Genomic DNA, 15,547 nt, shown 5'->3' with positions numbered 1-15,547 from the left:
TCAGCTAATTTTAAAAATTATTGATACCAATTAATAATACAATAGTTATATCATAGATGTTTTTAAATGGTAAATTGAGAGCTCCTCTACTAAATTAATTTTGTGCAAAAATGTTAAGCAGCATATTCACTGTGTTTTCATTACATAATTATTGTAACTCTACTTTAAAACGACTTGATTTAGGAAATTTTGATTAAAATTTAAATTAAATATTGGTACTAGGGAATGTTGATTGATTAAAATGTAACAGTACTGTAAAATGTTTTTACATGGTGATCTCAAACTATAACAAGTTGTTCAGTACTCTATTAATAAAATTATGCTGGGAACTGTAATACTTCCTGTTCTAAATAAAGTAGGGTATTTTAATATTACTAAAATAGTGTATTTTATTATTCTTTTATAATAAAAAGAGAAACTTTCTTTCTTAGTTTGTTGATTGCCTTCTTTAGAAGTAGTCTTATATATGTATACTGTTCCATAAAATGTCCTGATTTTTTTTTCTTTTTTGAAAAATGTCTCGATTTTTTTTCTTTAATCCACTAAAAGATCAGGAAGCAACCAAGATTCAATGTTTCAATTCTGCTTTTTATTGCTATTAGCTGTGTATATAATTGAATGACTTTTCACAACCTAAATTAAATTAATATGGGAGAACTTAAAAAAAAAAAAATCAAACGAAATTTCAAAAATAAGCATGTTAGCAAAAACAATACTTCTTCTTCAAGGGACACATTGCTTGCTAACATGCTGGAGCCTTTCTGTAGTCAGTGTTTCAACCAAAAACTATCTGAGGCCCCTATAATTGGAAGACAAACTAAGAATAAAAATACAATATTTCAAAGATTAAAATAAAAGGAATTCAGAGAAACACAATTACATTTAAAAAATTAAAAAAAACAAAAACACATAAGGTACAATAGTTAGGTACAATAGTTCCTTGAGGCACAATAAGTTTTTAAGTTTGTGTTTTTTTGATATAATTGTGTTTCTTTGAATTTTTGAAGTATTGTGTTTTAATTCTTATTTTGTCTTCCATTATGGGGTCTCAAAGCACAGTCAGTTTTTGATAGAACCACTGACTACAGAAAGGCTCCTGCACGTTAGCAGGGCAGTGTGTCCCCTGAGGAAGTATTGTTTTTGCTGACATGCTTTTTTTTAAAAAAAAAATTTGTTTGATATTTTTCCTATATTAATTTAAATTGTGTACTAAAGACAATTTCGGTTTTATGCTGTTTTTAGCGCTTTTCCATTTTGACTTATTGTATTTAAAAATTTGTTCTTCATTTTTGTTTAATTTCATTTTTATACTTTTAATGGTTTTTACAACTTAATTATGTTTGTACTATGCAGTTCATGCTGCTTGAAATTTTTTCTCCCTGGTAATTTTTGTTTTTTTATGACAGAGTTCAGAAGTTCGATTTATTCCTGATGGTAAAGTTCTTCCTTCTCAAGGCTCTTCATTATCGTCTGTCAATGTTATTGCTGCAAGGAGGTTAACCTGTGGTGAAGATGTAAAACCCACTTTAGAGCTTACGCTGAAATTTGAGGTAGTTGAGTTCATATTTTTAATTTTTGCATGCAGTATTTTGTTAAAATATGGTATGTACATGAAATTAATTTGTCAATAGGCATTTTGAATCTTTAGTGTATATTTTTATAGTCTCTGTAAAAAAAAGTTTAGATATTGATATAAAAGTGAGAAAGAAATGGAAATGTTATCTAAATATAATGGATCGCTACAAAAGAAGAAGTAAAAATATCAAAGCCTGATTGATTACAGGAGGAAACAGCAAAGAATGAAATCACAATAATTAGAAACACTTTAAAGTTTCACCTGGCAATCAAACTGGTTTAATGTCTTTTACATCTGCCTTCCTCACAAGTAATTTGATAGATTTCAGTAGTTTCCTTTGCTTAAATATTAATTTTTGATCACTAATATGCATATTTTTTCTTCTATAATTTTGACAAGGATTCTTAAAACATCTTGTATGAAAGGAATCATCCATGAAATATGTTCTCTGAAAAAGGATATAAAAGGTTTTCATTTTCTTCCTTTCAACATTTTCACAATTCATTCAACCACAGTTAATTTTGGCGTACCGTATGAAAGTACTACCAATCATTTTACATGTTTGATGAAATACCTGCGGATCCTCATGTGTTTCATTGAGCTGGATTTGGTTGAAGGACTTTTGCATTCTTATAAGCTGTATTTTGATCTGGATTCCAGGTTTCATTTTCCGTCCTTTTTAAAAAAGAATCTTCGAATTTTTGTTGATCATGGGGACCAATTAAACATTGCCAAATTTTTTCTGTAATAGCAAAATTAAATTCTATTCTATTTCTCTTGTTAATTTTATCGCTAGTGACGCACTGCCGTCTTCGTTACTGGCAAGCCAGTGTCCTTGCACTATTCTATTTATAGATCAGTACCATAATCTTTGAACTCAACTTGGGGATCATACACTAAATATGTATTTTCATGTAGGCCCAGAGCAGTCAACAATCACAAAGCTTCATTACCTCAAAATTTCCATCACCCTTTAAATTTAATAAAGATAAGAATCAATTGAGATTTTTAATCATTAATTTCTTTTTTACCTGAGGGACCATCCACAAATTGCATAAATTTTTTAAAATTTTATTGTACTTTATTACTTATAAAATTGACATCGCTCTTAAGTTATTTTAACTTAATATACTCTAAAAAAAAGAAGAAAATTGAATTTCAGTAAAAATCTAATGTTAATCCAGATTTGTAATTCCAAAAAAATTTAACTCAATGATTAAATTTAACTTAATGATTTAATTAAAAAACAGTTAAAATAAGAAATTCAATTATTTCAGATTTGTTAAACGTTATGAATATAGGGACCATAAAATAATTTACTTCTGACAAAAATGTTTAACCTCAATACTTATTGTATTAACATTCTGAAACTATAGAAATTTTTTTTAATCATTTTATTCTTTACACATTTTTATAAGTTCAGTATAATCAATAATATTTATCTTATTAATGTTTTGTTGCATATACTTTTGCAAATAATTTTTATTTAAATCTAGAAAGTTCACCTCATAGCTTTTTAAATTATAGTTTACCTAATTATATTTTTTAATTAAAATTATTATTTTTTACGTAATCAAATAAAATAGTTATTAATTGAATCAGTATTGAAATCAAATCAGTATTGAATACCGTAATTTCGCACCATAGTATAGTCCGCAGACCCGATTTAATATTAAAAAAATTTCAAAAAATCGTTAGATAGTCCGCGGACTATACGTCCAAAATTACGTTGCTTTAATACGGCAATATTAATCTATTTTAGAAACAAAGAACTAAGTATAAATACTAGAAAAAAAGTACTAATATACCTTCAGAAATAAAACACTAAATACAAATAAAAAACAATGCTTACTAATTAATCATATTTTAATTAATCACACATTCTACTACATTAACGAAAACCTTCAAAGTTCGATTCATCGGTATCAGAATTAAACAGTTCTAATATATTTTCGGGAAGAGAGTCCGAAAGTTCATTTTCAGCATCACTATCTTCACTGTCAGTGATTTCCTTGCTTTCACTAACAATCCCGGCTTTTATAAATCCCGATCGGATGGTTGACACTTTAACACTTTTCCAGGATTTATTAATAAAAATTTAGGAATACAAATAATTTATTGAGTGCAAAATTTATCATTGAAAAGGAAAAAATAAAATTAAAAAAATCAAACGTAGGGGAATCAGAAAAACAAAACTGCAATCTGCTTCATAAAATAATTGTATGTTTAACTTAATAAACAATTCTCCTTTTATTTTTTTTATTATAAAAACACGATTTTTAATTAAAGCAGGAGTGATTCCACATCAAGATAAACTTGCGAATGTTACCACACTTCCAAAGAATCAGAATTTATTCAAAAGAGAAATATTTTACTTTTATTAATCAATGTCAAATAGATAAATATATTTCTCTCTTTCATCTTCTGTTCACTGATATGCCTGTGCAATGCATTTTCCCCACCTCCTCGTAAATCAAACAGAAAACGAAATCAGCATGCTACTCCTTTGAGTTTGATTGACGCCCTGAAGGAGAAAATAAAGATCTAAAATCTTCAAGGTCGCGGAAGAACTGACATTTCTCTGGGTAAACAGGGAAAAAAATTCTCCCCTTCCTCACATTTTCCTCTACTCAAGTTCAAGGATGAGTCCAATTTCCGTTTTTTTTTTTTCATATCGTTTTAGTTCAAAATGGCGTGAGAACCGAGCAAAAATTTCCCCCGGATTATCTGGATACACGTGCAGCTATGCTTCAGGCAGAAGGTAGTTCAATAAGAAGAGATGGAATTCACGCTGAAAGAAAAACAAAACTTCCTCACTTGCGGAAAAATGAGGTAATTTTGAGTTTGGCTATCGATTGCAGTAAAATTCGGGAGTTTTTCGAATCAATTCGGTAGGGCGGGAGAATAACTCAAAATTCGGGAGACTTCCGCAAATTGCGGGAGAGTTGGCACGTCTGCGCTTGATGCGCCAGCCTGGATTTTAGGAGCTCTACTTGATGCTACTCATTCGTTCTGCAGTATGCTCAATGGTTTACTATCGATACGATACATACGAATGTTTTCTTGGAATCTCGCACTGTTGTTTATATTTGATCATCGGCAGTTCACGACAGCGTGTTTTTTAAATTTCAACGATTTTAACCGTGAACAACCAGCGTATTATCTGCACTGGTGGATAGTCCGCAGTTTATAAAATTCGCATTTTAAACACAGATAGTCTGCGGACTATACTCACGAAATTACGGTACATTTAAAATTTTGCCTAAATTTTTTTTATGGTGTCTAATGTAATCAAGAAAAGAGTTCGTTGTCAGAAATTGGTTATTTTATCCTGATCTTTTAAAGATTTTCATAATGTTTTCACATTTTGTTTTATTAATATATATATATATATATATATATATATATATATTAAGATGAAATTAAATAAGTTATTGCCTCATAAGAGAACTAAAGGGATCAATACAGCTGGAGAAAACCTAAAATCTTTAACACAAAATAACATAGTAAATATCACTTTGTGAAAAGCACTACAGGAAATAGCAACCTAAGGATCAAAAAGGAAAAATATTAAAAAGAAATGACAATGGATGCACTGACATGCACTGCAGCTTCATACATAGTTTCATCAGGAGGGCCCCCTTACAAAGTTGCCATGTATCCACTTTAATTTCTTTTTAATATTTTTCTTTTTTGATAGTTGTGTTTGTATTTCTTGTAGAGTTTTTCTCAAAGTGATATTTAGTATGTTATTTTTTGTTAAAGATTTTAGGTTTTTTCCAGCTGTGTTGATTCTTTTAGTTCTCTTATGAGGCAATAACTTATTTAATTTCATCTTAAAATATTTTTTCTTCAAATATTCTTCCATTAGCAGTTTGGCGCTGTCACAACTTAGTATTTTATATTGTATATTTTTCTCCTTTGACTTTCATTATTATTGTATTTGTATCTCAAAACATATCCTCATTATGATTTTCTTTAAAAAAAAAAAAGTGCTTATTTTTTGTTGAAAAATTTGGCTACACACCCTGATACAATAGAAGATCTTTATAACACAAACTTTAGAAGTTCAAGCTTTGTCTATTATATAATTTTGTGTTATGTAAATCATTTCACATGTCTCTAAATTTTACCCACTAAACATTAATCGGGAGCAAATTGATCTTAAAATGCTTTTAATTAATTTTTAAACGCAATTATGATATATAAGATACTTAACAACACAAAAATATGGACTTATTTCTTCATTACATTTCTTGACTTAATACAAATTTTTCAATTTTGGTTTACTTAGATTGTGAAATTGTAAAATCTTATAAAATAAATAATGTAAAAAATTAATAAAGTTATATAGATCTACTGTAGTATGAAAGCTTTTTTGACAGATCCTAAAATAGCCCACCCTAGCAATTTTTTAAAATCTCGCCAAAATAGGCTTTTCAAAGATATTTTGAACGTCTGATCAGACAACCAAAATTTTGAAATATGTATAATTTTTGATAATATGTTTGATAATATGTATGATATGACATTTGATGAATATGTATATGTATAATTTAATATGTATATGTATATGTATAATTTTTGAAATATGTATATGTATTTAATATGTATACCTACTCGAAAATTGAATTTCGTTAGAAAAGAGGTAAAAGGGTTTATTTTTCGCTCTTACTGTTAGAATCATTGTTATTTTTTTCAACCATTATTTTATTTATTACCTTTATTATTAAATTTTTTTGACGTCATCGGTTAAAAATAGCAAGCGAGTGGACTAGTGAGTCATCAGTGTAAATGTAAGTTATTTTTTATTCTAATAAAAAATATTTTAATAAATTTGTAATAACTTAATTTTTTTTTAATAATCAAAAAGCAATGTTGATCCCATTAATAATAGCCAACTTGGCGAGATTTCAAAAAGTTACCAAGGGGTGAGCTATTCTAGGATTTTACTGGATTGTATATACTGGATTATATAATTATACTAAGATTATTAAATATATAAATAATTAAAATTGTATCTACAGTGAAGCAATTAAACATAATATGCTTGGCAGCTAAGTTTACATTTTTCAGTTTCATTATTTCGCTAATTATTTGTAGAATGAATGTATACCATATGAACCTGGTGATTCCTTTGGTTTTGTTTCCCCAAATCCTTCATCTGAAATTAATCAATTGTTAGAAAGGTTTGTAATGCATCGTTTTTATTTTCTGCTTTTTAGATTAACATGTTGGTTTTTTTTTTAAAATTTATGTATTTTTTTATTGTATATTTGATTTTAGGCTTGGTTTGCAAGACATAGCAGATAATATCATCCATTTCAAGTTGACTACAAGCATTAAAAAGAATCTGCCTAGTCATATTCCATCTAATAAATCTCTTAGATTCATATTTTCAAACTGTGTTGAGATTCGATCTATACCAAAAAAGGTATTTTAAAGTTTTTTCTTTTTTAACGAAATATTAGAAATTTTTTATTTTAAATTATGTGCAAAATCAAAAATATATCACCCTGAATAACTTTTGGTTTAATGATCAGATTTTTCACTGAATAACAAGTTTATTAGATCAAAAGCGTGACTTGAAATATGCTACTTAATAATATTGATTTATTATGTAACTGAAGCAGGCATAAGAATGTACTTACTCTGAATAATCTTTGTCTCTGTTTTAACAGATATAAATTTTTGACCGTTAAAATATGAACCACAATTTATTCAAAATAGGATCCAAATAGTTACGACAGAAGAGCTAATGAAAGTTTGGGCTCCTTAATTTTAATTAATATCACTTTTTGCTCCTTATTTTGAAAACTTTCTAAGTGCTTAAAATTTTTTTTGCATGTTATGATAAAATTTATTTATCCAAAGAAATTTCTATGCAAAACATAATTTTTCATCGTTATTTATTATTATTTTAGTTAAAAATAGTTGAAAAAATTTTGAATTGTAAGGTATACAAATTTTGACATCATTTTAAAGAATGTAATTTTAAATCGCCAATTGCAATACTTCATAAGAAATTAAATATTAAGCGTCCGAATTTTTTAAATTTTGATAACTAACTAAACTATTCAACCTAGAAGAAAAATATAGTTTGAATAGAAAATAAACTTTTCGACCTCTATTTTCTCTTGGTTGATAAGCTAGCTTTTTGAATAGTTAACTAAGTTGAGTTGTTAACTTTAAAATTACATAAAATTTAAATTACATTTAAAATTACATAGTTTATAATGATGAGAAACTTTTTATACTTAACAATTGAAAGTTTTTCAATCCTTACTTAAGATAATAATAAAAATTAATTAACTATTAAAAATTTTTGATATGGAATTATTTTTTAATAAATTAAATTCATAATTCTGTGCTAAATATTTTGATTTGTGCTAAAAAAAAATTCCAATATATTATGCAAAAAGTTAAATGAACATGAAGGGCTAAAACTTTTGACTGCTCTCCTGACTAAAACTATCAGTACCATATCTTGATAGTCAAAAATCCAATCAATCAAAGAGTTTGTTCAAAAGGTATGCTTATTCAAAGAAAGTGTGTTTTTGTCTCTGGTTCTGTTACTTAGTTAATATTTAGCACTAATTAATTACCATGTTTGAGGTCCCTCTTTTTCAGATTTGGACTTAGTTTGTGAAAATCCAATCATTGGAACAAAAGTTATTCAATTTGGTACATATATATTTTTTTGAATTCTGTATATCATGGAAAAAAATAAATAAGTAAAAGGACAACCTGTGTAACTTCAGATATAATAATAGAATTTTCATAAACTAACATATTAAGGTTTAATTTTAAAAGTTCGAGAGGTAGATCGTAAATAAGCTCTTTATTTAGTTCAAATAATATTTTTTTACGTAATAAAGTTTCAAAATTTTAAGATCTGTAATTTTAAATGACAAAATTTAAATAGAATAAGTGTAGTCACTTTCTCCTATGAAAAAACAATTAATAAACATCTAATTCTCCGGGAATTCAAAAACAAAACTGGTAAATCTAGAAATCTTATAGAAATTCACTATCAAATTTGCACATTCAATACAACTTTGTCGTAAGTGTGTTTCAACCAGGGTTGGCAAGTTTTTGACACATGACGGTTTTTACCGGTTTATACCATGGTTTTTACCGTCACGTCAAAAACCCATCTGTCAAAAACTCATAGTTTTGGTAAAACTGTATTTTTATTTGAGTTTAACTGCTTATAATTTAAAATTAATTCATTTTTGGGCAAAAAAATTATAAAAAAAGTTGTTAAAAGATATTTAAGAACAGTTTCTTACATTTTCCCAACATGATTATATCAAAACATACTATTTGAAGTAAAATATTAGGATACTAAACAAAATTTTCAACATTTCCAAGCATCATTTTGTTTGGCATATTACATTACTGAAGAATGTCAAGTCATTCTTGACTTAGAGTTTGTTAGCAGTTACAAGCTTTGAAAGTTTTGTTTAGCTTATTTCTAATATTTAAGAAATGCCAAATTTTAAGTTCTTCTTTTTAGTTCTTGAATTTATTAATAGTTCCAAGCTTTTTTGTTTGTTTGTTTTTAACAATTAAGAAGTGCAAAATTTTGAATCCTTTGCAAATCAAGCTATAATGATAAAAGTAAGTATCACTATTTTCAATAAGTATATTACAATATGAATGTATATCCTTCTATAAGAATACATGTATATAGTTGCAAAATCAATAGCAATCATTTACAACATTCAGTTATAAAGGCAATTATGTGAAAATAATATATTGTCTGCTATATACCATAAATTAAAGAAAACAGGTTTTTGTCGGTGTTTACCTGTAAAAATACGGTTTTTACCACTGTCATGTCAAAAACCCAACCCTGGTTTCAACACACATTTTTTATTCATTATTATTAAAAACGCACTAGTTTAAATTGTAATCTTGTGAAAGTGAGAATTTTTTGTGAAAGTGAGAATTTTTTATGATATAAAATACAATGAGAAAAGTTATTATGGTATTAATTATATTTAATTAGAAAAGCATATTGCATTTCAAAAGCGAATATCAGTACTAGTACTTTTTTACTCATCTAAATGCTTGTAGCAGAACTTATTAATAACTTACTATTTAAGACTAGTGTTGACTATGATTATACATATGATGACATAGTTATGACTATGATTATACAGTTATAGTATTAGCTACACAATATACGTAATAATCTACACTTTGTCATTTTATTACTCTTTATCTTAAAGAATGTGTTTGCATTCCATTTTATTAAATTCCTAGCTTTTAAAAATAGTTCTAATTTTTCAGATATTGCTTCGGATTTTAGCTGAATACACTTCTAATCAAGATGAAAAAAACTGCCTTTTATTTCTCAGTAGTACAAATGGATCAAAGCATTATACAGACTGTATAAGAAAACCAAATATATCCATTCTTGATATTTTATTAAATTTTCCAACTTGTTCACCACCTGTAGAAATACTCTTGGGTCTGCATTTTACTAATATATTTTAAAATTTATATGTTTTTTATGTGATCTGAAATTTATTCAATGTTTTTTTCTTTTCTCTGTAGAATATCTTCCAAGTTTGAAACCACGATTTTATTCTGTATCAAGGTAATATATTTTTTTAAAAAGTCTTTTGCCCAAACTGATTAAAGTTGCTTCGGTTATCTAAAATAATGTATAAATATATCATAGAATTTATTTTTGGCCAAAAAGAGTCAGGAAATAATGCTTTTTTTTTTTACCAAACTCTGGAGGAATCCTTTATTAAACTTGAAAAATAACCACTCTTAAAATTTAGGGTAATAAGTATCCAATATGGTTCAAAGTAAATGAGTCTAATATCTATTACTGGACACTAAACCGAAAAGTATGTTTTTAAGAAATTTCACATTTTAAGTTTAAATGTCAGTGTTCTAAACATAAGTTACTTAAATGATATTGTCCTAAAAATTAGAACTATGCATTATTCAATAATCAATTTTGTTATTTGCCATTTTTTTTTCTCTAATAGCTCTCCCCTGGAAGATCCAGCAATATTCAAGATTGTTTTTAATGTCATAAAAGTGAAAAGAGGAGAAGGCAGAATACTTGACAGAGAAGGTATCTGTACAGGATGGCTAAATAAATTGTCCTCCCAATTTCATTCAGAAGTAGATCTATCAGAACAATTTTCAAATCTTGGATTGACATCTACTAAGGTATTTATCAGCTTAAAACCTAATACTGTACTAAAAAAAAGCACCACCCAGGATAACTTTTGATCTAATGATCAGATTTTCACATTCTTGGACTCAATCTAAATGGCTAGAGGGTATGACCTTAAATATGCTAATTAATACGTGCATACAATATTTTAAATTACGCAGTTAGACAGAAAGCGCATTTTCTCTGAATAAACATATCTTTTCTTTTGTTGACGGATTCAGATCTCTGACCCCCCAAATATGGGCCCAATAGTTTGGTCAGGAGAGCGGTCCAAAGTTTTGAACCTTTAATGTGAATTTTGCTTTACTTTTTGTGTATTTCTCTATGTCTCAAAAACTTTTTAAGCGAATTGAAAACTTTTTGCAAACAATTATAAAATTTGTTTACCCAGAAGTAAGTCCCTGTTAAAAGCAACTTTTAGTAAATATTTATTATTTTATTTAATAATGGTGGAGAAAATTTTGAGTTGTAAGGTATAAAATTTTTTACATCGTTTTAAAGAATATAATTTTACATGGCAAAATTTGAGCAAAATCAGTTGAATACTTCCTTAAAAATCAAATTTTAACTATATGATTTTTTTGAAATTCAATTTTTCAGGAACTATTCAACCAGTTTTGCTCAGATATCGTATTTTGCTTGGAAACTTCTTATATTATTCAGAGTGTTCTTTTTTGGGCACTATACAGTTTTAGCACAAATGAATTGTCTGGGTTTCAAATGTTTAGACTTTCAAACATACTACACACATTACATTCAGTAATACACAAATGAAAAGAAAAATGTATTACGCTATTTTTTTCAGTTACAAATGTTCGACATGTGACCTTTTTGTTACTCAACTGAAATCTAATCTGTTATTAATTTTGTCCTACATATTTTGTAGTTTCACGCTATAAATGGCCTTGAATCTGACACAAATGCTTTCTTTAAGGTCTTGTGGCATCAATATCTTATAGACAGTATCTTTTACTTGACTCCATGTTTTGGTGGTCTCAATTAGTCGGGGTTTTTGTTGTATGTCCCAAATTTGTAGCAACTAATTTATATATTTATTATACTTATTATATATTTATTATACTTATTATATACTTATTTTTATACCTGTTAACAATATTTGTGTTTTGTTCTTTTAGACTTCAGTCTATGTTTATAAAAGAACAAGCAACTACTTCCGATTTCCCAGTAATTTGGATACTCCTGTAATTATGGTTGGCCCTGGAACTGGATTAGCTCCTTTCATTGGCTATTTACAACACCGGTTTGTATTATTTTATTTTATGTTAATTGTATTGATACTGTAAATTTGAGCTCAGAAATTATATAATTTATTTCTTTTATTAAAAACAAAATTATCTTTTAAAATATCACCTTGCAGAATAGTAAGCAGCTGTATACTTTCTAACTGGAAGTAGAGCAGGTCAACAAACAGATCGTGATTGTTGTTTACATTTATATTAAACATTATATAAAAACACCATCCGCAACATAATAAGAATAATTTCAGATAAACTAAATTTTCGGTTATTGGGTACGCAAAGAGCCCAAAATAATTCACATTGGTGGAGTTCTGTTGTTTCTGCCTTTTTTCAGGGAACATGAAATCATGTAATGAAATAACCTGAATGTTCAATGAAAATTAATAATTTTTAAATTGAAATTGTGACTTGATAGCATCTCAAGAAAAAGATATTTATTCTGTATTCTTTTCGTTACCTTTCATCTTTTTTCGTTTATAAGTACACTTTGTCTCTTTTACAATAATTTTTGATGTAAAAAAATTGATAGGTTGAAAAAAAAAATCATTCTATGTCCTATTCTACACTGAAATAGTAGACAAAACTGGAAATCTTTTAAAAAAAATTGTTAAAAATTCGAAACATTAAAGTTTCAATAGCTAATAGGAGGCAATGTGCAGTGCATTAAAAAAAAAAGTTTTTTTTTCTCTATCAATTGTGCTATTTTTGAAGGAAGGAAAAAAAAATACTGTCTGAGGTTACTCAAAGATTATGAAAATTTGCCAATTTAATATATTCATTAGCAATGTAGGCCAACCTTCTGTGAAATTTTTTTCACTGCCTCTCTAAGTATACTAATATATGATTCATACTAAAAAATCATAGTAGGTGGGATTTAAATTGTGTGCTTGCACTTCATTTTGCTAAAAATGTTTCAAAATCAGGGATGAGATTCTTCCGCGGATTTCCGCTTTTTTTTTCAAATTTTTTTCCCGCTAATTTTCGCTGAAATTGTTTTTTGCACAAGTTAATGTGCAGCGAAATTATCGAAGTCCTTATTCCTCCCTCTGAAGTTTCTCTAAAAATCATTTCCTTGGGATAAAACTGGTTGACCTTTCTTTATACAGGGATGAGATTTTTTTCCCGACAAAAACTCCGATTCTCTAAAAGTTTCGTTTTTTTTTTTATAAATATCCCCCCTTTTTTTTTTTAATTTATTCGTAGAAGTAAAATAATTATATTTAATTACGATTTTCAAAATAAACAGAATATTCAATCTACGCCCTAGCTGCTAACCCTTCCGCATTTTTACTTATATTAGCTATTTTCTCCGATTTCACGCACAGAAAATAAGATTTTCCGTATTTTTTTCCCGTCGGCTGGATAGCTCGTATTTTCATAATTTAGACGTGGCTGCTTCTTGTATTCTGGCATGAAAATTAAAAAAAGAAAGAGAGCAAAAATAGAGGTGTATTTGCTCTGAAAATATTTATTTGCTCATTCAATTAATCTTGTAAATTTTTATTTATTATGTCTAACCAAAAACAATACAAACAAGCCTTTTAGAAATCCCAAGTCCAGACTCTGCAAATATCTTGATTTTTATTCACGCGATTTTAATATCAATCATTGATTTTCGTATTTACCTGATTTAAAAGTTGCGCATTGCGATTCTTATTTACGAGATTTAAAAATCCAATATCGTGTTTTGTATTTATGCATTTTTATAATCGCGATTTCATTTTTTTTCCCATCATTTGTTTTTTCTTTCTTGGATTTCCTCTTTTTTACTTTCTGACTACTCTCATCCCTGCAAAATGTAATATTTGTTTTTGACGTTATACTTACTATTTGTAACTGATATTAGAATCCATGTAATTTTTCAGAGAGAAATTTCAAAGTGAAATAAAACAAAATGACGTTTGGCTTTTTTATGGATGTCGATGGTCTAGTAGAGATTATTTATATAAGTAAGAAAAACTATCAAAATTTATTACTATCAAAAACTATTTATATGATTATTATACAATCAAAAATCATGTATGTCATAATTTTAATCTATCATCTTCTAATACGAATCCCTTTGATACAATTCTCAATTTTTTTTAATACTCTTTATTAAATGTCCTTAGGTCAGAGCTGCAGAGATTAAAGGAAGCTGGAATTTTAACTCATTTAATTGTTTCTCATTCTCAAGAGACATCTTGCTTTGTACAATCAAGGTATGTTCATGAAAGCATTAGGCAACATGCATCTGATTTGTTTGAGGCAATAAACAATGGGGCCAAAATATTGGTTTGTGGTGATGCTCAACATATGGCACATGATGTTCAACATGCATTTATTGATGTAGTTATCCAATGCTTAGGTAATTATTGTTTTCTACAGTAAACGGATATTAAATTATTGTGAATGCATGTTTTTGGCAATTTTGGACTGCCCCTCCCTTCTTGTCAACAAAAAATAAGCAAATTGCAAACGTAACTCTCGGTATTTTTTAAATTTTTTTTAAAGCTTTTACGGCGGTAATTAATAAATTATATAGATTTGAGAAAAAAACTTTTAATTTTGACTATTATTGTAGTGCACTAACTTTAGGATTAAATTAAAATAAAAGATGTCATTTGCACTAAACAAAATTTACATTTTGATTATTTTTTAAAATATTGAGTAGAATATTTTATAGAAAACTTTTTTGCTTTCCTTTAGTTGTCAAAACTCTTGACCTCTGAAACACTTTAAAGATTTTTCTAACTCAACTCTTTCTTCCCTCGACATTTGAAATGTTTCCATACGTAATTTGTTTTGTTTTTTTTGCATTGTAAAATTTTTGTAAAATATTTTTTTTTTTATATATATAAGGTGATTTTAATGTCTTACATTAGCTCTTACCCCACCTCGCACTTTGTCATCAAAAATAAGCTTCAAACCACAATCCCTGCCCATTGGCTGCTTACATAATATTTCCATTTTTTTTGTCTAAATATTTCAAAAACTGAATTAATTTTGATATGAAGTAGATCAGTGCCAATCTAAACTAATTGGTACCATTGCCTGTTTGGATTATATGAAATTCTTATTGCAATTTCTGTAACTTCATTTTTTGATGACATAATCTAGAATTCCAATTGGGTTCAATTACAATGCATTATATTTTTGGCAATCATTTTTTAAATGTTCTAGTAATGCATTTGATCATTTTTGTTTCGGATTCTATATGATTATGTAAATGTAAGCAACTCTTGAAGTAAATATTTTTCCATTAATAAATCCCTATTTCTTTTTGAATTTTAAGAGTTACTTCTTAATCCTTATATTATTAATTATATTTTCTCATTTTAGGTATTTCAGAAATTGAAGCAAAATCCTTTATTTGCAAATTACAAAGTGATCATAGATATGTTAATGATGTCTGGATTTAAAGTTTTATTTTATATCAATGATATTTAATTGCCATGTAATTAGCTTAAAATTTTTTTTTATATAATAAAGAAAACTTATGACATGTTTTCGACTTGAGAACAAAAA

The 15,547-nt window shown here is 27.4% G+C and overlaps 1 protein-coding gene across 3 annotated transcripts in view; it reads left to right on the top strand.

Moving 5' to 3' along the window:
- Nucleotides 1-15,547, top strand: part of LOC107450790 (methionine synthase reductase) — a 27,457-nt gene extending 11,910 nt beyond the window's left edge. For all 3 annotated transcript variants that reach the window (XM_043044440.3, XM_071180740.2, XM_087149781.1), the window contains exons 6-15: nucleotides 1,407-1,550; nucleotides 6,680-6,765; nucleotides 6,863-7,010; nucleotides 9,875-10,055; nucleotides 10,142-10,184; nucleotides 10,588-10,774; nucleotides 11,918-12,042; nucleotides 13,906-13,989; nucleotides 14,152-14,387; nucleotides 15,362-15,547. In XM_043044440.3, the coding sequence (XP_042900374.2) occupies nucleotides 1,407-1,550; nucleotides 6,680-6,765; nucleotides 6,863-7,010; nucleotides 9,875-10,055; nucleotides 10,142-10,184; nucleotides 10,588-10,774; nucleotides 11,918-12,042; nucleotides 13,906-13,989; nucleotides 14,152-14,387; nucleotides 15,362-15,441 (1,314 nt within the window). In that variant the 3' untranslated portion in view covers nucleotides 15,442-15,547. The remainder of the gene's footprint in view (nucleotides 1-1,406; nucleotides 1,551-6,679; nucleotides 6,766-6,862; nucleotides 7,011-9,874; nucleotides 10,056-10,141; nucleotides 10,185-10,587; nucleotides 10,775-11,917; nucleotides 12,043-13,905; nucleotides 13,990-14,151; nucleotides 14,388-15,361) is intronic.

The sequence above is a fragment of the Parasteatoda tepidariorum genome, chromosome 8, assembly GCF_982258835.1.
Source record: "Parasteatoda tepidariorum strain Cologne lab strain chromosome 8, Ptep-v5.0, whole genome shotgun sequence".
NCBI lineage: Eukaryota > Metazoa > Arthropoda > Arachnida > Araneae > Theridiidae > Parasteatoda > Parasteatoda tepidariorum.
The sequence above is the reverse complement of the archived record's forward strand: the minus strand, read 5'-3'. Positions and strand labels throughout refer to the sequence as shown.